Below are 22,773 nucleotides of genomic sequence, written 5' to 3' on the forward strand. Positions count from 1 at the left end.
CAAACATAACAAGTTGTCTAACAACTTTGGGCTGTGCACACCATACGAACGAAGAAGATACTCAATGCCCTGACCTATGAAAACAAGCATACCATATGCCTTCATTTACTACACTGACCCATTGTAATGCCACTTGCAAGTCATAGACTTGGACCACAAAATCCCTCTGTACATCAATGCTGTTAAGGCAGTCATGCCATTGATTGTAGAAACAAAGAACTGCAGCTGCTGGTTAATACACAAAAGGACAACGTGCTGGAGTAACTCAGCAGGTCAGGCAGCATCATCGTAGAACATGCACAGGTGAGGTTTCAGTTTGGAATCCCATTATTGGTGTACCAATCCTAGTGAATGTACCCTGCTTGTGTAGCAAGCTATAGTCACAGAAGGCTCCAAAATATTTGGCATGCTGAAGAACCAAGAGGCCAGTGAAAACGAGGAAGTATAAAAGGTATATGAGGATAATAATAAAAGGTATTGTATTGGTTAATGAGTCTGAAACCTGATACATCTTAAACATCTGATGATCTATATCCCAGCTTGAAAAATATTCAAGGGATCACTGCAGTGTGGTAGCTTTTTCCAGGTCTAAGGCATTATTAACTTACTTTTGATGAATTTCAGCGAGCAAACGTGTTAACTCTCGATATTTTGGATCTTAAAATCTCCACGGCAAATGTCAGCTGTTCACTTCCACTGCTTTCTACCTTCAGTTCCCTCTTGTAATTACCTTACTTTCTATCTTTTTTTTTGCCGGAAAATTTAGGTCGCTGTGCTTCACGGTCACCCTGACTAGCACAGAAAATTTCAGCTCAAAAAAGCCTTTCTGGCTTAAGTCCTCCCTTCACCACCTGCAGTTTAAATTCCATTTGGAATATTTTGGAAGACCAAGAAACAACACCTGCAACATCAGAGCCAATAAGGAGGATTGAAGGGCACTGCCGCGGAGATCTTCTTCTTCTTCTTCTTCTTTGGAGTTTTACGGCAGCCGGCATCCACAATGTTGCATTGCTGCCACCTTCTGGCTTCACTCCACAGTCCTCATGTCTTTACTTTATATCCTTTTTATAAGGCCAGAGGCCCTCAAGAAATTAAACAACAAATTTACTCCTTTTCCTTCCCCTCCATACTTTAGAATGTTCTAGAATGTTCTTTTCTACATGATAGAGCATGCTCTGTTTCCGGCTGTGGCATTCCTCAATTTTCTTCAACATTTTTAATGTGCATTGATCAAAACTCTTCTCTCTTGCATCTCTTGTACACTGCAAATAGAGCATGCCCAGTGATTCTGAAGAACACAACTTCAGAGGATAATTGTAGGTTTACCTCTATGTTCTCTTTTTTAACGGCCTCTTTTGCTAATTTATCCACTTTTTCATTTCCTAGCTCACCAATGTGTGCTGGGACCCACAACAAAGTCACGTCACTGCCCTTCCTTGTTACTTGGCTTAATAGTAGTAGAATTTCATACACTAGGTCAGGCCGCCTACGGGACGCACTGCCGCGGAGATCTCTGGGTAATGTAGTTCATAGGCGGGCTACTACCGGGCATGCGCACTGTGCCGCGGGGATCTCTGGGTAATGTAGTTCAATAAGGCGGGTTACTACCGGGCATGCGCACTGTGCCGCTGGGCTGCTTGAGGCGCGGACGGATGGACATGGCGGCGATTGGAGCGACCGCCGATAGCGGCGCCTCACGCCGCTGCCTCGCCACCCAGTACTTCAACGAGGAGGAGAACAACGCCATCGAGAGTCTGACCACCAGCGAGAGGGTGAGGAGGGGGTAGAGTATGTGTGTGTGGTGGGCAAAGGCCGGGGAGGACGCGGCCCGGGCCCAGGGTCATGGATGGAGAAGGAGCCTTGGGTTGGGGGAAGAGAGGGCGCCCAAGCTGAAGGGCTGGGGGGTGGGTGGTTGTTGTGTGTGTGTGTGTGTGTGTGTGTGGTGTGTGTGGTGGTGTGTGTGTGTGGTGGTGTGTGTGTGGTGGTGGTGTGTGTGGTGGTGGTGTGTGTGTGTGTTGTTGGGTGTGTGTGTGTGGTTGGGTGTGTTTGTGTGTGGTGGTGTGTGTGTGTGTGTGGTGTGAGGGGAGTCGAGGCGGTGAGAATGAGAGGGGAGCCCAAGCTGGGAGGTGGGGTGAGAGGACTTGTTGTTGGGGGGAGGGAGCCTGGGGTGGGGGGTTAGAGAGGGAGGAGTGTAGCTGGGGAGACTGATGAGTTATTAGGTCGCAACTGATAGGAGCAGAATTAGGCCATTTGGCCCATCAAGTCTACTCCGCCATTCAATCATGGCTGATCTATCTCTCCCCCTAACTCCATTCTCCTGCCTTCTCCCCATAACCCTTGACACATAGAAACATATAGAAAATAGGTTCAGGAGGAGGTCATTCGGCCCTTCAAGCCAGCACCTATGTTAATCAAAAATCTATCTATCTCTGCCTTAAAAATATCCATTGACTTGGCCTCTGCAGCCTTCTGTGGCAAAGAATTCCACAGATTCACCACCCTCTGATGAAAGAAATTCATCCTCTTCTTCCCAAAGTAATGTCCTTTAATACTGAGGCTAAGACTTCTAGTCCTGGACTCTCCCACGAGTGGAAATATCCTCTCCACATCCACTCTATGCAAGCCTTTCACTATTCATTAAGGTGCCCCCTCATTCTGCTGAACTGCAGCAAGTGCAGGCCCCGTGCTGCAAATGCCCAACATAAGCTACCTCACACATTCCTGGGATCATTCTTGTAAACGTCCTCTGGGCGCTCTCATGGGCCCTTCCTCTGATATGGTGCCCAAAATTGCTCACAATACTCCAAATGCGGCCTAACCAGCACCGTATGGATCCTCAGCAGTATATCTGTATTCGAGCCCTCTTAAAAGAAATGCTGGCATATCTTTTGCCTTCTTTGCTACTGACAGGTCAAATATGATTCATTGTGTAGGAGGAGTAAGAAACACAAGAATGATGGGGATCGAGGCAGTGTGGATTGGGTGAGGATATGGGTAAAGAGCGTGAGGCTTGGAAGAAATTGGTAGCATTTCCCAACCAAAATTCCATGTTTTGTAAAATGTCTTTGCCTGCCCTGACATCAATCCCAGATCAGTTCCTCAAGCCCCTTCCCCAACTCCAAGATTCAAGAATTTTTTATTGTCATATATCGCCAAAATGGAACAATTAAATTCTTTCTTGCAGCGGCATAACAACAGTGTAATGACAGTACTCTGTGACACCATAACAAACAACAAAAAATAAGTTTGGAGGTAGACAAAAATGCTGGAGAAACTCAGCGGGTGAGGCAGCAGCGAAGGAAATGGGCGACGTTTTGGGTTGAGACAAAAGGCCTCGACTCGAAACGTCGCCTATTTCCTTCGCTCCATAGATGCTGCCTCATCCGCTGAGTTTCTCCAGCATTTTTGTCTACCTTTTGATTTTCCAGCATCTGCAGTTCCTTCTTAAAAATAAGTTTGGTGTATTGTAAAAGAAAAGAAACAATAGCAGAGCAAAGTCAAAAAGGACAAAGGATGCCCCCAAGTTTATGTAGTTTGGAGCAAGGGGCGATCTTGATTAAATAATTGGTTGGCATGGGTCGATTGGGCTGAAGGTTTCTGTGTTGTCTTGTTCTATAACTCTGGAAAATTGTTCTAAGAAGCAGTGTAATCATTTTAGATAAAACATTTTAAAGGTCATTCTTCATCCTTCTGGTTGAAGGGAACCTTGGCAAGTTTGCGTAACCAGTCCTGACATTACAATTATTGGAGACTTGCAAGGAATTGTTTGCTAAAACTGTGAATAATCAAGTGTTTTGTTGTTGCAGGTGGTGGATTTGCTGAATCAGGCTGCGCTCATTGTGACTGACAACAAAATCACTGTTCTCAAACAGGTCTGTAGACGCGAGGAGACTGCAAAGCAGATTTTTTATTTTAACCCATTTTAGTATATATTCCAGTGCATTGCTTAGTAATTGAATAATGGTGTGAATTCCAAAGCAATTGTTATGCAATACATTATTCAACTGAGGTGCTTTGTTGCCTTTCATCATTCTAGCCCATGTCTTTAAGTCACTTTACTTATTTATGAAATATTGATAAGTGTAAGATATTACGGTAGTAGCAAGTAGATAGAAACAAAGATAGGTTGGGTGGGTCTTTATCTTACTAAAGTACACTGCACATCTCACACACACACACACACACACACATTCACGAGACTGATAAGATAATGAATATATCACATGGCACAAATCACACCATTCTGGTACTCAGTTCTTAAAGGTAAAGGTACCATTATTCACATGACAGCAAGTGTATCTTTATCATTAAGATTAAATTCAAAAATGGTGCACAAGGACTTTGCCTTCCATCACAGTGAGGAGGCGATTCACTGTGATGGATGTTTGTGTGAATTGAATTGTTTGTGTGTCTTGTAGGAATTGTTTTGTTTGTATGGCTGTAGAAACAGTGTTTCGTTTGAGCCTCACTGAGGTTCAAATGACATTGAATAAATATTGTATTGTATTGTAATCACTGGTTTTATCTAGTAGTAGTTTCCTGTCATATTGCATAGAGGACACAATTGTCAGATCTTTTATGTACATGATATCTCCAATTGAAGAGCATTGCACTCCCCTTCTCAAAAATGGTATCAAAGATAATTTAATGCACAAGATGAAGTTAGGATAAAAACAGGGCAGAAAGTGCTAGAGTAATTCGGCAGGTCAGGCTGCATCCCCGTGAGAATATGAGTAGGTGACGTCAGTCTGACGAAAAGGCGACCTATCCATGTTCTCTAGAGATGCTGCCTGACCCGCTGAGTTACTCCAGCATTTTTTAATTATTTTTTTGGTTATCTGGCATTTGCAGTTCCCTGTTTCTACATGTGGTTAGGATAGATGTGGAAAAGATTGGTCAGTGAAATAGGTTTTAGCGTTTTGAAGAAAGAATAGGTGAGATTGAAAGGGGGATTTTAAATTGGGATGAGCTGGAATCTTGATTGGAGAATTGCAATAACCTTTGAAAATAAGGCTGCAAATTTAAAAACCCGAGCATTGGGTTATAATTTTTCTTAGCATTTAGGGTGGCAGAGTCGCTCAGCGGTAGAGTTGCTGCCTTACAGCGTGTTCGATCCTGACTAAGGGTGCAGTCTATAAGAGGATGTCTCCGATAGGTTAAAACCAATGTGACATGGCCATAAACTGCAACACGCATATTGGGCCAATGACTGAATGGGAGCGGTTAGTCAATGAGGACACAGGAGTGCAAAATGCAAAATGCTGAGTATGATGATGTGACAAAGGGTTTCTGATCTGAACTGTCAACTGCTTCTCTTGCCACAGATGCGGCCTGACCTGTCGAGTCTTATAGAAACTTACAAAATTCTTAAGGGGTTGGACAGGCTAGATGCAGGAAGATTGTTCCCGATGTTGGGGAAGTCCAGGACAAGGGGTCACAGCTTAAGGATAAGGGGGAAATCCTTTAAAACCGAGATGAGAAGAACTTTTTTCACACAGAGAGTGGTGAATCTCTGGAACTCTCTGCCACAGAGGGTAGTTGAGGCCAGTTCATTGGCTATATTTAAGAGGGAGTTAGATGTGGCCCTTGTGGCTAAGGGGATCAGGGGGTATGGAGAAAAGGCAGGTACGGGATACTGAGTTGGATGATCAGCCATGATCATATTGAATGGCGGTGCAGGCTCGAAGGGCCGAATGGCCTACTCCTGCACCTAATTTCTATGTTTCTATGTATTTCCAACACCTTCTGTTTATTTTTGGTTTCCATCATTTGCAGTTCCTTTTAATTACCCTCGTGATGACAGTGCCCCTTTACTAATTGCAGGAAACAGTGCAGTGAGCAATGTCAGTTTAATTCTGATCCATGTTTCTCCCTTCCCCAGGTTCAAGAGCTGATTGTGAATAAGGATCCCACCCTCCTTGACAACTTTCTCGATGTGAGTAAACTCATGGCTCCAAGAAAACAGTATTTCCCAGTTGAAGGCGCAAAGTAACTCAGCGGGTCAGGCAGAATCCCAGGGTCTGAAGAAGGGTCTTGACCAGAAACATCACCTATTCATGTTCTCCAGAGATGCTGCCTGACCCACTGATTTATCCAGGCGCTTTGTATCATTTCTGGAGACAGGTGACATTTTGGGTTGAGACCCATCTCAAAGCTCTTAACCTGAAATGTCACCGATCCATGTTCTCCAGAGAACTGCTTGACATGTGGAGTTACTTCAGCACTTCGTGTTGTTTTGTGTATTAACCAGCATCTGCAGTTCTTTGTTTCTACAGCAAATCTGATACAATTGAATTTTGGTTACTGCTGTAATGAGGGTACCTGATGAATCTCTTTTATTCTTTGTAGGAAATCATTGCATTTCAGTCAGATAAATCCATTGATGTTCGCAAGTTTGTGATTGGATTCATGGAGGAGGCATGGTTAGTTTAAATCGTGGCTTTTAAAATCATTTTTCTGCCTGCTTCTAAAGCTCAAATCATCAGTTATTTTGTTCTCCCCCACCCCCCCTCAGCAAGCGGGACAATGAGCTGCTGCCGAAGCTAATCGCTAACCTCAACATGCTGCTGAAGGACGAGAACGTCAATGTGGTGAAGAAGGTTATTTTGACCATGACCCAACTGTACAAGGTGGCACTGCAGGCAAGTGGCACGTCAGGGGATATGGGGAGAAGGCAGGAACGGGGTACTGATTGGGGATGATCAGCCATGATCACATTGAATGGCGGTGCTGGCTCGAAGGGCCGAATGGCCTACTCTTGCGTCTATTGTCTATTGGTATCATGTTACAACCTCCATGTCTCGGCCACTGGACGGTTCAGTATTTGGAGATGCTTCTCTGTTAAACCGACAGCAAGAAAGTGCCTTTATAGACTGCATTTTGTTTTGCAATATAAGCTCCAGTGACTCGCCAGTTAGAGAGTGTAAATCATTTGAAGTTGATGCTGTTGTTGGAGGATGCTAATTTACGCGGTAGAGGACGTCCACCGAAATGTGGCGCCTCGGCCAGATGAGGTGGCTTATGTCGACCTCGTTGGAACTTCAGCGGCCGGTCATCGGGTCAAATTTGCTCCCTGAGGCCAGGACCCTGGAACTCTGGCTGTGCCGGCAGTTCCGTTCCGTTCCCATAGTCGGCTTTGAGGGCCACTATCTCGGCTACTATAAATAATGACAGGTGTCTGAGGTTATGGGGAGAAGCAGGAGCATGGAGTTAGGAGGGTGAGATAGGTTTTCAAATGCATCTTAAAGGAATGAGATCTATCTGTCTGCCCAATGATTTGCTCAACTGTTCACTTCTCTCTGGCTGTGTGTTGAATTGAATTATATTTGACTTTGTGTCTGTGCACTGCTTTGGAATGTTTTATCATGTTAAAGATGTGATGTACAAATCAGAGCATTGTTCATATATGTATATGTTAAAGTGGCTGGTGCTTATTTAGCCAGGTATATTTTAACCCGAGATTATTATGGCTTTTGTTCTTATCAGTGGATGGTGAAGTCAAAAGTCATCAATGAAATGGAGGAGGCGTGCTGGGATATGGTTAGCGTCATGAAGGATGACATTGTCTTGATGCTGGACTCTGATAATGACGGAATCCGAACTCATGCCATCAAATTCATCGAGAGTTTGATCATCACCCTGTCACCTCGCACTCCCGATTCTGACGTGCCGAGGAGGCAGGAGAACGACATCAGCCTGGATCGCATTGTGAGGGATCACTCTTGCATCAAAGCCAGTGAGTATCTGCATAGTGACTTGCCACCAATGGTGCAGTCATAAGGAAAAGATTGGATTATGATTCTTCTATGTCCTTGTGTGCTTTGTGTCACTTCATTGCCATAGAGGGAGTGCAGAGACGGTTCACCAGACTGATTCCTGGGATGTCAGGACTGTCTTATGAAGAAAGACTGGATAGACTTGGTTTATACTCTCTAGAATTTAGGAGATTGAGAGGGGATCTTATAGAAACTTACAAAATTCTTAAGGGGTTGGACAGGCTAGATGCAGGAAGATTGTTCCCGATGTTAGGGAGGTCCAGGACAAGGGGTCACAGCTTAAGGATAAGGTGGGAAATCCTTTAAAACCGAGATGAGAATAACTTTTTTCACACAGAGAGTGGTGAATCTCTGGAACTCTCTGCCACAGAGGGTAGTTGAGGCCAGTTCATTGGCTATATTTAAGAGGGAGTTAGATGTGGCCCTTGTGGCTAAGGGGATCAGGGGGTATGGAGAGAAGGCAGGTATGGGATGCTGAGTTGGATGATCAGCCATGATCATATTGAATGGCGGTGCAGGCTCGAAGGGCCGAATGGCCTACTCCTGCACCTAATTTCTATGTTTCATTGAATGTGAGATTGTGAGGTTTGGTAGCACGCAACAAAAAAGCTCTTCATTGTACACGTGATAATAAACTAAACTCAACTAAACTATAGTAAACTGAACTAAACTAAAGTAAATAAAACGTTTGAATGGTCCTGAAACCCTCCAGAGAAGTTCAAACCCTTTGGTTGTGGTTAGATGGGGACAGGCGTGAAGATTATCAGAGGCTACGCACTTTTTTAGGTACAAATAATATTAAATTAAACAAAAAGCCATTTAATAGAGATGTTGACAGCTACATGGATAGGAAAGCTTTAGAGGGAATGTAATAAGGAACTACAGATGCTGGTTTATACAAAGATAAGCACAAAAAGTTGGAGTAACTCAGTGGGTCAGACAGTATCTCTAACCCGCTGAGTTACTTCACCTTTTTGTATCTACCATCGGTTTAAACGAGCATCAGCAGTTCCTTCCTACCCATTGAACTTGTGCTGGTTTTGTCACCTCTAGGAAACAAATGTTTGGTGACTTTTGCAAATTACTGCAATGAATAACAATTTCTGCCACAATCCTGCAATTTTGTCAGCCTTGTCTGTAATTTGGCTGAAATTCTTTGAAGTTTATCCTCCAATTTAATTGGGATTATCTAGCCTTAATTGTAGTGTGGACTAAGATATTTTGATCCATTGTTATTGAAAAAAGGCATCCAATTGGATTTGCTCCTGTGTACCTCACTTCAATTTGTGCAATTTTCCAGTACCTTTTACAAAGTTGCTCATATATGTCCTTAGGTTAATTTTTGATGCCTTGACGAAGATCCCCCCCACCACAAACAATTCACACTGTGGCCATTTGGTGCATTGTCTATTTTCATTTTCAGAATGATTCCATATAAAACCAAATCTTCAATCTCACACTTTTACAGTTTAACTTATATTGGTGTTTAATGGCAGGATTGTTACTTCGCAGTCTTCTGAGCCTTGCAGTCTCATCGATTCTTTGTGCTCTGCCTCCTTTTCAGGTGCACTTCAAGAAGAGGGTAAAATGGCTCTGGATCAGCTCCTGAAATTCATGGTTCACCCTGCCATCTCCAGCATCAACCTTACAGCTGCCCTGGGCTCCTTGGCCACCATCGCAAGGCAACGACCCATGTACATGTCTGAAGTGATCCAGGCATATGAAACCCTTCATGGTGAGGACTCTGAAAGAAAGATGACGCCTTTCGTGGAAGGACACGGAGTGCTTGAGTAAATCGGCAGGTCAGGCAGCATCTCTGGAGAATATGGAGATGCTGTCTGACCTGCTGAATTACTCCAGCACTTTGTGTCCTTTTGTGAATTAACTAGCATCTGCAGTTCTTTGTTTCCCCCCCTTCTTTCTAATCTCCCAACAGCAGCACAGTGGAGGAGCGGGTAGAGCTGCTGCCTCACCGTACCAGAGACCTGGGTTTGATCCTGACCTTGGATGCTGTTTGATGTTTGTCTATTGTCTATATTGTTTCTTGTCAGTGTTGGTTGAAGGAAGAACATTGACCAAAGCATTGAGGACAACACTCCTCCCCATGTTCAAAGTTGTGCTTGTAATCTATTAAGTTCTCCTGGGGAGTATTGGGACCTAGTTTGTCATCAAATGCAGAACCTCTGAGAATAGCATTGGAAGAAGAACCAGTGTGTCTAAGCTGGCTCTCATCAATCTTGTCCCCCCCCCCCCCCTTATTATTTCTCACGTACTTATCAACTCTTGAATATTAACCTGACTCTCCCATCAGTACCAGCTATTTCTGATTCAAAGCTGGGCCTTCCCAAGCTCCCGGGCTAACAATCATGTGGAGCTTGAGAGAGGAGCTGCTGGGTCCCGGTTGTGAGGGGAAGATGGTCATTCATTGAACCGTGCAGGTGTTGGGTTTTTCACGCCCGTTTCCTGATTGCAGCCAACTTGCCGCCGACGTTGGCGAAGTCTCAGGTCAGCAGCGTGCGCAAGAACCTGAAGCTGCACTTGCTGAGCGTTCTCAAGCACCAGTCCTCCTTCGAGTTCCACGCCCAGATCACCACGCTGCTCCTGGACCTGGGCACGCAGCAGCAGGAGATCGTGCGCAACATGCCCAGCCTGAAGGACGTGAGGAAGCGACACCGCGAGGAGACTGACCAGGGGCTGAAGAAAATCAAAATAGGTAAGGGGGCTCTTTATCCAAGATCCCAAACCTGCCAACCCTCTGCCTGGGGGAGGGGTTTGATGTGTCAAACCATTGTTAGATTTTTAACATGATTTGCAGTGCTGAACATCGTAAGGTGACACAGTGGCGCAGCGGCAGAGACCCGGGTTCCATCCTGACTCTGGGTTCTGTCGGTATGGAATTTGTACGTTCTTCTCATCTCGGTTTTAAAGGATTTCCCCTTAAGGATAAAGGGGAAATCCTTTAAAACCGAGATGAGAAGAACTTTTTTCACGCAGAGAGTGGTGAATCTCTGGAACTCTCTGCCACAGAGGGTAGTTGAGGCCAGTTCATTGGCTATATTTAAGAGGGAGTTAGATGTGGCCCTTGTGGCTAAGGGGATCAGGGGTATGGAGAGAAGGCAGGTACGGGATACTGAGTTGGATGATCAGCCATGATCATATTGAATGGCGGTGCAGGCTCGAAGGGCCGAATGGCCTACTCCTGCACCTAATTTCTATGTTTCCCGTGACCACATGGTTTTACACCGTGTGCTCCGGTTTCCTCCCGCGCTCCTCGGATGTACAGGTTTGTAGGTTAAATGGCTTCGATAAGTTGTAACATTGTCCCAACGTGTAGGTTAGTGTGTGGTGGGATGATCGCTGGTGCATGCAATGGGTCGAAGGGTCTGTTTCCACGCTGTGTCTCTAAAGTCTAAAGCAGAAACAAGGAAGTGAGGATGCTGGTTTGCAAAGAAAGGACATTGTGCGGAATTCTCTGCCTCGGAGGGTGGTGGAGGCTGGTTCTCTGGGTGCCTTCAAGAGAGAGTTAGATAGAGCTCTTAGGGATAGCGGAGTTAAGGGATATGGGGAGAAGGCAGGAACGGGGTACAGCTTGTGGATGATCACCTATGGTCACATTGAATGGCAGTGCCTGCTCAAAAGGCCGAATGGCCTGCTCCTGCACCTATTGTCTATTGACATGGTTTTGGACTAATTCAATAGTTCATGCAGCCTACATGGAGAACGTTGATAGTTGACGTTTTGGGTCGGGGTCCTTCTTCAGACTGACAATAGTGAAAGCACTATTTAATTAACACAGCTGCACAATAAGTACATTGAACAAAGCAGATATATCATGGAAGTCCACCAGCGTAATCAAGGACCAGTCTCACCACACAGTCTCTCCCTCTTCTCTCCTCTCCCATCAGGCAAGAGGTATGGAAGTGTGCAAACTCACACCTCCAGATTCAGGGACAGTTTCTTCCCAGCTGTTATCAGGCAACTGAACCATCCCCTCACCAACTACCTGCCTACCATCTATTGCATTGGAGGCCCTTTGACTATCTTTAATTGTACTTTATTGGACTTTATCTTGCACTAAATGCTATTCTCTTTACACTGTGGACGGCATGATTGTAATCATGTGTCGACTTTCTGCTGACTGGATAGCTTTCAACAAAAAGGCTTTTCACTGGTACACATGACAACAATAAACTAAACCATACTCTTAAGATGGACACAAGATGCTGGAGTGACTCAGCGGGTCAGGCAGCATCTTTGGAGAAAAGGAATTGGGTCGGGACCCGTTTTCAGACTCCGATGTCTGAAGTTTGGTCTTGACCCGCAAGGTCACCTATTCGTTTAATCCAGAGATACTGCCCGGCCTGTTGAGTTACTCCAGCATTTTGTGTCTTATCTTTGGTGTCAACCAGCATCTACAGTCCCTTCCTAAACTATACTCTTGCCCACCGACCTGAAATTTCAAAGGAATATTCACCCCGATGGGGAATATTGCTGGATCTCTTATTGTGACCGCAAGAGTGGGAATTATTGTGCCAAGCTGATAGTTGCCTTTTATTTAGCCAGCTTCTCCTGGCCTTGCGTGCATTGTCTTAAGGATAAGGGGGAAATCCTTTAAAACCGAGATGAGAAGAACTTTTTTCACACAGAGAGTGGTGAATCTCTGGAACTCTCTGCCACAGAGGGTAGTCGAGGCCAGTTCATTGGCTATATTTAAGAGGGAGTTAGATGTGGCCCTTGTGGCTAAGGGGATCAGGGGGTATGGAGAGGGCAGGTACGGGATACTGAGTTGGATGATCAGCCATGATCATATTGAATGGTGGTGCAGGCTCGAAGGGCCGAATAGCCTACTCCTGCACCTAATTTCTATGTTTCTATGTAAGACTGTGTTTTCCTTTCAGAGCCTTTAGGAGAAGATGATGAAGACAAAGATCTTGAGCAAGCGTCCGTTTCCATGGTTAAACCATCGTCATCCCAGAACACGCAGTCTGCCATTGATGTTTCAGCACAGTATCTAATGCCTCTGCTTTCGCCAGAGAACGTGGCGAATTTGGTGAGTATGGGACCAAGCTGAGTGCTGACTCTAGTGGTATCCGGTGCAGTGTAGCATTGGCTCACACAGCCAAAGGGAAAGCCTGTTGGTCTCCTCAGGAAAATCCCTGCTGAAGAATCCGCGTAATCTGTGCAGCACTCTGAGATTTGCTTTGATGGACACGTGATGGTGGAGTAACTCAGTGCGTCAGGCAGCATCTCGGCAGGGTAGACCATGTTTGGGATCCTTAAGGGGCAGTTATTGCGTGGATTATGAGGTGAATAATTGTATGTCGAGCTTTTATTTGGAGGATAATGGCAGTGTGGAATGTTTGGGCCAAATGCTGTTCAGTTCTGGACGCCATGTTATAGGAAAGATGTTAAGTTGGAAAGGGCACAGAGAAGATTGACAAGGATGTTGCCAGGACTCGAGGAAGGTCATTCTTGCTATTAGGGGAGTGCAGTGTAGGGGAGTGCAATGTAGGTTCACCAGGTTATTTCCCGGGATGGCGGGACTGTCATATGTTGATAGAATGGAGCGGCTGGGCTTGTACACTCTGGAATTTAGAAGGGTGAGGGGAGATCTTATTGAAACATAAGATTATTAAGGGTTTGGACACGCTAGAGGCAGGAAACATGTTCCCGATGTTGGGGGAGTCCAGAACCAGGGGCCACCATTTAAGAATAAGGGGTAAGCCATTTAGAACGGAGATGAGGAAAACGTTTTTCACACAGTTCTGAGTGTGGATTCTCTGTCTCGGAAGGCGGTGAGGCCGGTTCTCTAGATGCTTTCAAGAGAGTTAGATAGAGCTCTTAAAGATAGTGGAGTCAGCGGATATGGGGAGAAGGCAGGAACGGGATACTGATTGAGGATGATCAGCCATGATCACATTGAATGGCAGTGCTGGCTAGAAGGGCTGAATGGGCTACTCTTGCACCTATTGTCTGAGCTATAAGGAGAGATTGAGCAGGGTGGGACTCTATTCCCTGGAGTGCACAAGAATGAGGGGTGATCTTATAATGGTGTATAAAACCATGAGAGGAATAGATTGGGTGGGCACACCGAGTCTCTTGGCCAAAGTGGGGGAAGCAGGAACCAGGGGGACTAGGTTTGAGGAGAAGGGGAAAATAATTTATAGCAATCTGGGGGGTATTGTTGTCTAGCAAAGGGTGGTGGGTGTATGGAACGAGCTGCCAGAGGTGGTTGTTGAGGCAGGGACTATTGCAACGTTTAAGAAGCAATTAGACAGGTACATGGATAGGACAGGTTCAGCGGACTATGGGTCAAATGCTGGAAAGTGGGATGGGATGGGATGTTGGTCAGTGTGGACAAGTTGTGCTGAAGGGCTCATTTCCACACTGCTTGACTCTATGACTGTTGTATGCCTGTCAATTCCTATCATTTTCAGCAGCAATGTCAATGTATATAAATGCCCAAGTGGTGTGAGGGAGCCCTAGTGAGCTCATGGCTGTGTGTTTCAGGTTCTGATCAGCATGGTCTATTTACCAGACGTGATGCCGGCATCATTCCAGGCTACTTATACCCCAGTAGAGTCGGCAGGGACGGACGCCCAGATTAAACACTTAGCCCGACTCATGGCCACACAGATGACGTCAGCAGGTCTCGGACCAGGTAATGAGCAAACGCAGGGTGCTTTGACTGGCTTTTGTTAGCACAAGGCTCGTATTGTTTTGTGTTCCCATTTTATTTGGTTAAAACTGGCATAAATATTACAGTGCCCTCCATAATGTTTGGGACAAAGACCCATCATTTATTTGTTTCAGAAGGAACTGCAGATGCTGTAAAATCGAAGGTACACAAAAATGCTGGAGAAACTCAGCGGGTGCAGCAGCATCTATGGAGCGAAGGAAATAGGCAACGTTTCGGCCCAAAACGTTGCCTATTTCCTTCGCTCCATAGATGCTGCTGCACCCGCTGAGTTTCTCCAGCATTTTTGTGTACCCATCATTTATTTATTTGCCTCTGTACTCCACAATTTGACATTTGTAATTAAACAATCACATGTGGTTAAAGCACATTGTCAGATTTTAATAAAGGCCTTTTTTTTAGGGGAGCGTAATGTTTGGGACACAGCAATGTGATTCTGTGGCCTATTGCAATCATGATGTGATCTTTTAACTTTATGTATAGTCATGCAGTGATTTTGAATTCATGATGTACCTTCATTTCCAAATATCTATCAGTCTTGAGTATTCAGTGGTACACAAAATTGCTGGAGAAACTCAGCGGGTGCAGCAGCATCTATGGAGCGAAGAAAATAGGCGACATTTCGGGCCGAAACCCTTCTTCAGACTGATGGGGGGTGGGAGGGGAGAAGGAAGGAAAAAGGGGAGGAGGAGGAGCCCGAGGGCGGGGGGGATGGGAGGAGACAGCTCGAGGGTTAAGGAAGGGGAGGAGACAGCAAGGGCAAATACAGCAAAATTGGGAGAATTCAACATTCATGCCATCAGGATGCAAGCTGCGCAGGCGGAATATGAGGTGCTGTTCCTCCAATTTCCGGTGTTGCTCATTCTGGCAATGGAGGAGACCCAGAACAGAGAGGTCAGATTGGGAATGGGAGGGGAAGTTGAAGTGCTGAGCCACCGGGAGTTCAGGTTGGTTATTGCGGACTGAGCGGAGGTGTTCGGCGAAACGATCGCCCAACCGCCGCTTAGTCTAAAAAAAGGCCTTTATTAAAATCTGACAATGTGCTTTAACCACATGTGATTGGGCATCCATTTCCTTCTTGGGAAATCTTGAGTGTGGCCAGTGGCGTAGAGTTAGAGTTGCTGCCTTAGTGCCAGAGACCTGATTGATCCTGACCATGTCTGTGTGGTGTGTACGTTCTCTCCGTGATCTGCGTGGGTTTCCTTTGGGTGCTCCCGTTTCCTCCCACACTCCAAAGATGTACAGGCAAGTAGGTTAATTGGTTTGGTATCATTGTAAATTGCCCCAAGTGTGTTTGGGATAATGTTAGTGTGCAGGTATCGCTGGTCGGCGCGGACTTGATGGGCCGAAGGGCCTGTTTCCGCACCGTATCTCAAAACTAAAAACTAAAAATAATTAACGTTTGCAATGCTGTTTATTTTTAAGTCGTCTCTTTTTACGAGGGTATTTTTACTCGCCTCTGTCGAGGAAGCAAGAGATTCGCACTCTGTGGGGCAAAAAAAACTTGCCCCACGTATCTCCTTTAAACTTTGCCCCTCTTGCCTTCTCGCATGCGCTTCTAGTCGTTGACATTTCCACCCTGGGTATTTGGAGAGTGATAGGCAGCCTGCCTGGCTACTGAGATGACCGATCGGTTGGCGTGACGGGCGACTGTTCTCACGGTTACTTGCTGTTCCCTCAGGTGTTGACCAGATGAAACTTCAGGCCGATGACGACTCGAAACTGGGGAAAGATGTTAAAAGTGACGGCCCGGTCATCAAGCGGCGCTACTCCACGTTGCGTAAGGGGCAAGCGATATCTGTCGTGGGGGCACCCGTACCTTTCTCGCAGCCCGGGAAAGAGGAGATGCAAACAAAGCGGCGTCCAGAGCCCATTATGCCTTCCAGTCAGCAAAGGTATTTGGACAGTGTACTGACTGCTCATGTGGCTTTGTCATATAGGATCTGAAACCTTCCCCCACCCCCTCCCCCCATCATTGGAATGTGTCCAATGCATTTATTGCGTGGTTTGGGTGTGTTTTATTTGCAAGGCATGCACCGTCTTTAGAACATTTCAAGGTGCTCTTTGGAATTTTAATCAAACACATTGAATTAGCAATGAGCATATAAAGCTGAGTAGACAGAGCTACGCAAGCGGCCCGCGTTTGATTCTGACTACGGGCGTTGTCTGTATGGAGTTTGTACGTTTCCCCCCCCCCACCGTGATCGGGTGGGTTTTCTCGCGGTGCTCCGGTGTCCTCCCACACTCTAATGATGTACATGCTTGTAGGTTAAATGGCTTCGGTAAGTTGTACAATTGTACCGAGTCTGTTGGATAGTGCAAATGTAGGGGGATGGTTGCCAATCGGCATACACTCGGTGTGCCAAAGGGCCAAAGTATGACGTTACATTAATGAAAGTGTTTGTTGTTGGTCGAAGACAACAGATCCCCCTGGGTCTGCATCATCTCCCGCTTGCCAAACACTTTAACTCCCTTCCCATTCCCATGCTGACCTTTCTGGCCTGAGCCTCCTGTATTGTCAGAGTGAGGCGATATGCAAATTGGAGGAACAGCACCTCTTATTTCCCTTTTTTTTAATTACAACAAAATTTATTGAATTATTAAAAATAATATTTACACTACAATAAAACAAGCCAGAACCCACTACCATAATACAATACAAACATATATCCGTAATAAACTACTATACAACTATGATACAATCCTTATTGAGGATACATTCAACACCCTGCGGAGCCCAGCGGTCCCGGAACTCCCTCATATTTCCCTTGGGCAGCTTTTAATCCAGCCATGTGAACATTGATTTCTCCAATCTCGAGTAACCCTTGCGACCCCTCTCTCTGTCCCTACCCCTAGTGTTATTATACGGGGATCGCTGGTCGGCACAGACCCGGTGGGCCAAAGGGCTTGTTGCCACGCTGTATCTCTAAACTAAACTAGGCTGCCACAGGTCCTGCAACTAGTTTCATTGTCGCCCTGGAGAATTTCATTGTCTGTATAACTCGTTTTCACCAAGCCCACAACTAGTAATGGCCCGTTTCCTTTATCATTAACTTTTTTTGCATAGATAGCTAGATAGGGCTCTTAAAAATAGCGGAGTCAGGGGATATAGGGAGAAGGCAGGAACGGGGTACTGATTGGGGATGATCAGCCACGTTGCTGGTGGTCACATTGAATGGCCTACTCCTGCACCTATTGTCTATTGTCTATATCTTTCATTCATTTGTTCTATATCTCCCAATATCACCAGTGAAGGTGGTGGAGGCAGGTTCGTTTTTTTTTTAAAAATTTTTTTTATGGATGGGAAGGGAATGGAGGGTTTTGGTTTATATTTTATGTTTCCCGGACTACCCTGTTTCTGACTGTCTGAAGAATCTCCCAATATCACCCTTTTTTTTCGATTTTTGTTTTTTTTGTTTCCCTTACCCCTGACTCTGTCTGAAGAAGGGTCACGACCTGAAAGGTCACCTATTCCTTTACTCCACAGATGCTGTCTGACCTGCTGAGTTGCTGTTTCTATCTTCCCAATAGCTTATTGGTTTGTGTGTCGCATTTCAGGCTGATGAGTCAGAGCGGACGGAAGAAGGTGTTCCGACTGTGCGATGTGTTGCAGCAGCTGCCTGTGGAGAAGATGGACAAGCTGAAGATTGGAGCTCTACAGCGTATCCTCAACTCTGAGAAAGCAGTGGCACGCGGTGGAGCTGGTCCGGTAGGTGTGACTTTAATTCACTGTAGCCACAACCCCTCTCTTTCTGGCTGGGCACTTAATGTATGAGAGATACAACGTGGAAACATCGGGTCCGTGCCGACCAGCGATCCCTGCATGATAACCCTATCCTTCACACACTGGGGACAATTTTTTTGTTTGTTTTTACATTCACCAAGCCAATTCACTTATGTCTTTGGACTGTGGGAGGAAACCAAAGATCTCTGAGCAAACCCATAGACTGCCTGCTTTTAGCCAGTATCCCTCTAATCCTATCCTATCCATGTACCTGTCTAAATGTTTTGTATACGTTGCAATAGTACGTGCCTCAACTATCTTCTCCGGCAGCTCATTCCTTACACCCACCACCCTTGTGTTAATTTAATATTTAAAAAAAAACAAGGTTATCCCATTAAATCTTCGTCCCCTCGCCTTAAAACTATGTCTTCTGGTTCACTTGATTGTGACGTTCTTTCAGTTCGTTGACATAGATGGATGAGGTAGTCGGGTTTGTTGACTTTTTTTTTTCTTCCCCCAGATTCGTGTGAAGATCCTGGCACGTCTCGTGACGCAGTTTGATGGGAAAATGAAAGGGGAGATGCTGGATTTCATCCTCGAGGACATTCGAAACCGCGTTGATCTTGCCTTTGCGTGGCTGTACCAAGAGTATAACCTGTACCTCAGCCACTGGCCCAACGGCATGCTTGACAATTACGATGCGTGCCTGACCAGCCTGCTGTCGGGCTTGCAGGAGAAACCAGACCAGAAGGATGGGTCAGTACAAGTGACGTGTAGGAAGGAACTGCAGATGCTGGTTCAAACCAAAGATAGACACAATAACTCAGTGGGGCAGGCAGCATCTCTGGAGAGAAGTCGAGACCCTTCTTCAGACTGGTTTGGGATATTGGGAAATGAGATATAGGCGATGATGTAGAGAGATAAAGAACAATGAATTAAAGATACGCAAAAAAGATGATGAAGGAAATGGGCCATTGTTAGCTGTTCGTTAGGTGAATACGAGAAGTCAATGGATATTTTTAAGGCAGAGATGAATAGATTCTTGATTAGTCCAGGTGTCAGAGGTTATGGGGAGAAGGCAGGAGAATGGGGTTGGGAGGGAGAGATAGATCAGCCATGATTGACTGGCGGAGTAGACTTGATGGGCTGAATGGCCTAAGTCTACTCCTATTCCTTATGACCTTAATTAAAAAAAACTGCAGTTTATTTTGTCATTCACCTTTAACTCTTGTCAATGCGGTTGTGATTGGGAAGAATGTTTAACACCACAAAATGGTAAATTGTTCCTAGTGTGTTTAGGATAGTGCGAGGGTCGCAGGTTGCAGCAGACTCCGCGGGCCAAAGCGCCTGTTTCCACGCTGTATCTCTAAACTAAAAGTTGTCACTGTTACTATTCGCAATGTTTAGGTTCTTATAATTCACCTGTTGACCAGTTTCTGCTCCTTGAGGTACCAAGGTCTAAGCGGAAGCTCAGAGGGGATAGAGCCTTTTCTGTTGCTGCCCCGGCACTCTGGAACACCTTGCCGCTGCAGATCAGACAGGCCCCTTCACTGTCCATCTTTAAATCCTCCCTAAAAACTCACTTTTATTCACTGGCTTTCGACACTGGCTGAGATATTGTTCCTGTTTTAGTGCTTTTAATGTTTTTTATTTTTTACTGTTTTTATAGTCCTGTCGTCTTAATGGTTTTAGTAGTTTGTAATAACTTTTTGTTGACTTCCCATGTACAGCACTTTGTGGTAACTGATGTTGTCTAAAAGTGCTTTATAAATAAAGTTATTATTATTATTATTGGAATGCTCCCTGTTCTTTGTGGCATTTTTCTCATTCTTTGTCTCCTTCCATTAGACTGTTTACAAAACTGGTTCTGGAGGCTCCGTGCATAACTGACAATGCGTTGGAGGTGATCCGGAGATACTGTGAGGATGAGGTGGGTTGCAAGTCACTTTGCTGCATCTGTTTGGTGCCTACTGTCGCATGGTTTAACGTGTCCCCATGCAACACTGACGCTGCTCTCCTCCACCCTTCCTGCAGACTCGCATCTATCTGGGAATGTCGACGCTGAGGGACTTGGTCTTCAAACGCCCATCAAAACAGCTGCAGTACCTGCATGTGCTGCTGGATCTAAGCTCTCACGAGAAGGACAAGGTGAAGTCACGAGAAACGACTTTCTCTGCATTTTGTCTGTCTTCGGTGTAAACCAGCATCTGCTGTTCCTTCCTACACATCTCTCCAGCTTTGGGTGGAGAATTGGGGATTGGGATGGAGACCTGATCTATTTCCCACTGTAAACCCTTGGCTAGAATCTCCTGGCTTTTCTTTCCCATTTTCTACCAGATTTTTCCTGAAGCTGGAATTGGTGGCGAGTCAGAGCTCCCTTTCCAGAAACTTTAAGCTCCAAAGAGTGCAGAGAAGATTTACGAGACTGTTTAGAGATACAGCACGGGAACTGGCCCAGCGAGTCCGTGCCGACCAGTGATCCCTGCACACTAACACTATCCCAACACACCAGGGACAATTTACAATTTTACCAAAGTCAATTAACCTGAAAACCAGTACGTCTTTGGAGTGTGGGATGAAACTGGAACGCCCGGAGAAAACCCACGGGGAGAACGCACAAACTCCGTACAGACAGCACCCGCAGTCACTCTGTCACTGTAAGGCAGCAACTCTACCGCTGCGCCACTGTGCCAAGCCCTAATGTGCTTCTGTAAATTGCCCCTGGTGAGAAGAATAGTGTGCAGGGTGATGGCTGATCGGCAGGGATTCAGTGGGCCGAAGGGCCTGTTTCCATGCGGTATCTCTGAAGTCGTTGGGTAAAGCCGCGCACACAGGGGAAGCTGATGTATCAGGTTGGGTGCTCCCTTTGAAGTTGGCCTGTTTACATGCTGAAGCTACCCAGAGAGCACTCGTGCATCACATTGTATCTGATGTTGTGTTCTGCCTCCAGGTCCGTTCGCAGGCACTGATGTTCATTAAACGAATGTATGAGAAGGAGCAGCTACGCGAGTACATCGAGAAGTTTGCCCTGAATTACTTGCAGCTGCTCGTTCACCCCAACCCGCCCTCTATTCTGTTTGGGGCAGACAAAGACACAGGTGAGAACTCTCCACACAGCTTGTGATTCTGGGTTGTTTGAAATCGAGGTAAATAAGGCAATTTGTCTGCAGTGGGCAGATCTTAAGTGTGAAAGGCTATGGCGAGTTAAGACAAGTTGGGTGGGAATCTGTGTGTTGTGCTAGTAGTCTGGTTGGGGTTTTAGTTTGATTTAGTTTCGAGATGCAGTGCGGAAACAGGCTGAGTCCGTGCCGACCAGCGATCCCCGTACACTAGCACTATCCTACACACTAGGGACAATTTACAATCTTTACCAAAGCCAATAAGAGTTACTGGGTTTGTTTACACTGGAATTTAGAAGGATGTGTGAGGGGATCTTATTGAAACAATAGACAATAGGTGCAGGAGTAGGCCATTCGGCCCTTCAAGCCAGCACTGCCATTTCAGATTATTAGGGGATTGGACATGCTAGAGGCAGGAAACATGTTCCCGATATTAGGGGAGTCCTGAACCAGGGGCTACAGTTTAAGAATAAGGGAAAGGCCATTTAGAACGGAGATGTGAATCTGTGGAATTCTCTGCCTCAGAAGGCAGTGAAGGCCAATTGTCTGGATGCTTTCAAGAGAGAGTTAGGGCTCTTAAAGATAGCAGAGTCGAGGGATGTGGTGAGAAGGCAGGAACAGGGTACTGATTGTGGATGATCAGCCTTGATCACAGTGAATGGTGGTGCTGGCTTGAAGGGCCGAATGGCCTACTCCTGCACCTATTGTCTATGTTCAACACAAACCTGATTTTTAGAATGAGGGAGGAAACCGGAGCACCCAGGTGGGGATAGTGTAGATGGGACATGTTGGTCTGGGTGGGCAAGTTTGGCCGAAGGGCTTGTTTCCACGCTGTATCACTCTGTCTGTTGTGCCTGTGGAGTGCTCCTTTTGTCTGCTAAGTTTCTGTTGTGTTTCTTTTTGTCCGCGTCAGAGGTGGCAGCTCCTTGGACGGAGGAGACGGTGAAACAGTGCCTGTATCTGTACCTCGCTCTGCTTCCCCAGAACCATAAACTCATTCACGAGCTGGCTGCTGTCTACACAGAGGCCATCGCTGACATTAAACGCACGGTGCTGCGGGTCATCGAACAACCGGTACGTCCAGGGTTCAGAAGCTGGAACCCTCTCGTCTGAATTAAACTTGTGTATTGTTCCTGAGATTTGTCCATAATTATGCTGCTAGCTTGGGGAAGGGCAGCGATGGGAGGTCTGTGGTTGAGATCTGGAGGTAGGGCCCAACAATCTTATAGCGGAGCAAGATAGACCACTCCTGCTAAATGCAATGGGCTGACGTGTAGTACGCAACGGAGCGGAACGTGGGCCTTTTTTTCATCCATTTCAGTAACCGGACCCGACCCGACCCGACCCGCAGTGTAATCAACGTTGCGGGGGAACAGTTTGTGTTAATAAATTATAATTCTGAAAATGAGAAGATTTTTACCAAAGAACTTTTATTTTTACGAGGATGTTTCCGTAACC

The 22,773-nt window shown here is 45.9% G+C and overlaps 1 protein-coding gene across 1 annotated transcript in view; it reads left to right on the forward strand.

Annotated features, from left to right (window-relative positions):
• Positions 1-1,582: 1,582 nt before the first annotated feature.
• Positions 1,583-22,773, forward strand: part of sympk (symplekin) — a 32,808-nt gene continuing 11,617 nt past the window's right edge. Inside the window, exons 1-17 of the mRNA XM_055663749.1 lie at positions 1,583-1,772; positions 3,807-3,872; positions 5,882-5,935; positions 6,349-6,422; positions 6,515-6,641; positions 7,486-7,735; positions 9,340-9,510; positions 10,249-10,488; positions 12,674-12,825; positions 14,286-14,436; positions 16,154-16,367; positions 18,031-18,181; positions 18,717-18,952; positions 20,045-20,126; positions 20,231-20,344; positions 21,147-21,294; positions 22,229-22,389. Coding sequence (XP_055519724.1) covers positions 1,614-1,772; positions 3,807-3,872; positions 5,882-5,935; positions 6,349-6,422; positions 6,515-6,641; positions 7,486-7,735; positions 9,340-9,510; positions 10,249-10,488; positions 12,674-12,825; positions 14,286-14,436; positions 16,154-16,367; positions 18,031-18,181; positions 18,717-18,952; positions 20,045-20,126; positions 20,231-20,344; positions 21,147-21,294; positions 22,229-22,389 — 2,550 coding nt within the window. The 5' untranslated portion in view covers positions 1,583-1,613. The remainder of the gene's footprint in view (positions 1,773-3,806; positions 3,873-5,881; positions 5,936-6,348; positions 6,423-6,514; positions 6,642-7,485; positions 7,736-9,339; positions 9,511-10,248; positions 10,489-12,673; positions 12,826-14,285; positions 14,437-16,153; positions 16,368-18,030; positions 18,182-18,716; positions 18,953-20,044; positions 20,127-20,230; positions 20,345-21,146; positions 21,295-22,228; positions 22,390-22,773) is intronic.

Source organism: Leucoraja erinacea, chromosome 38 (genome assembly GCF_028641065.1).
Source record: "Leucoraja erinacea ecotype New England chromosome 38, Leri_hhj_1, whole genome shotgun sequence".
Lineage (NCBI taxonomy): Eukaryota > Metazoa > Chordata > Chondrichthyes > Rajiformes > Rajidae > Leucoraja > Leucoraja erinaceus.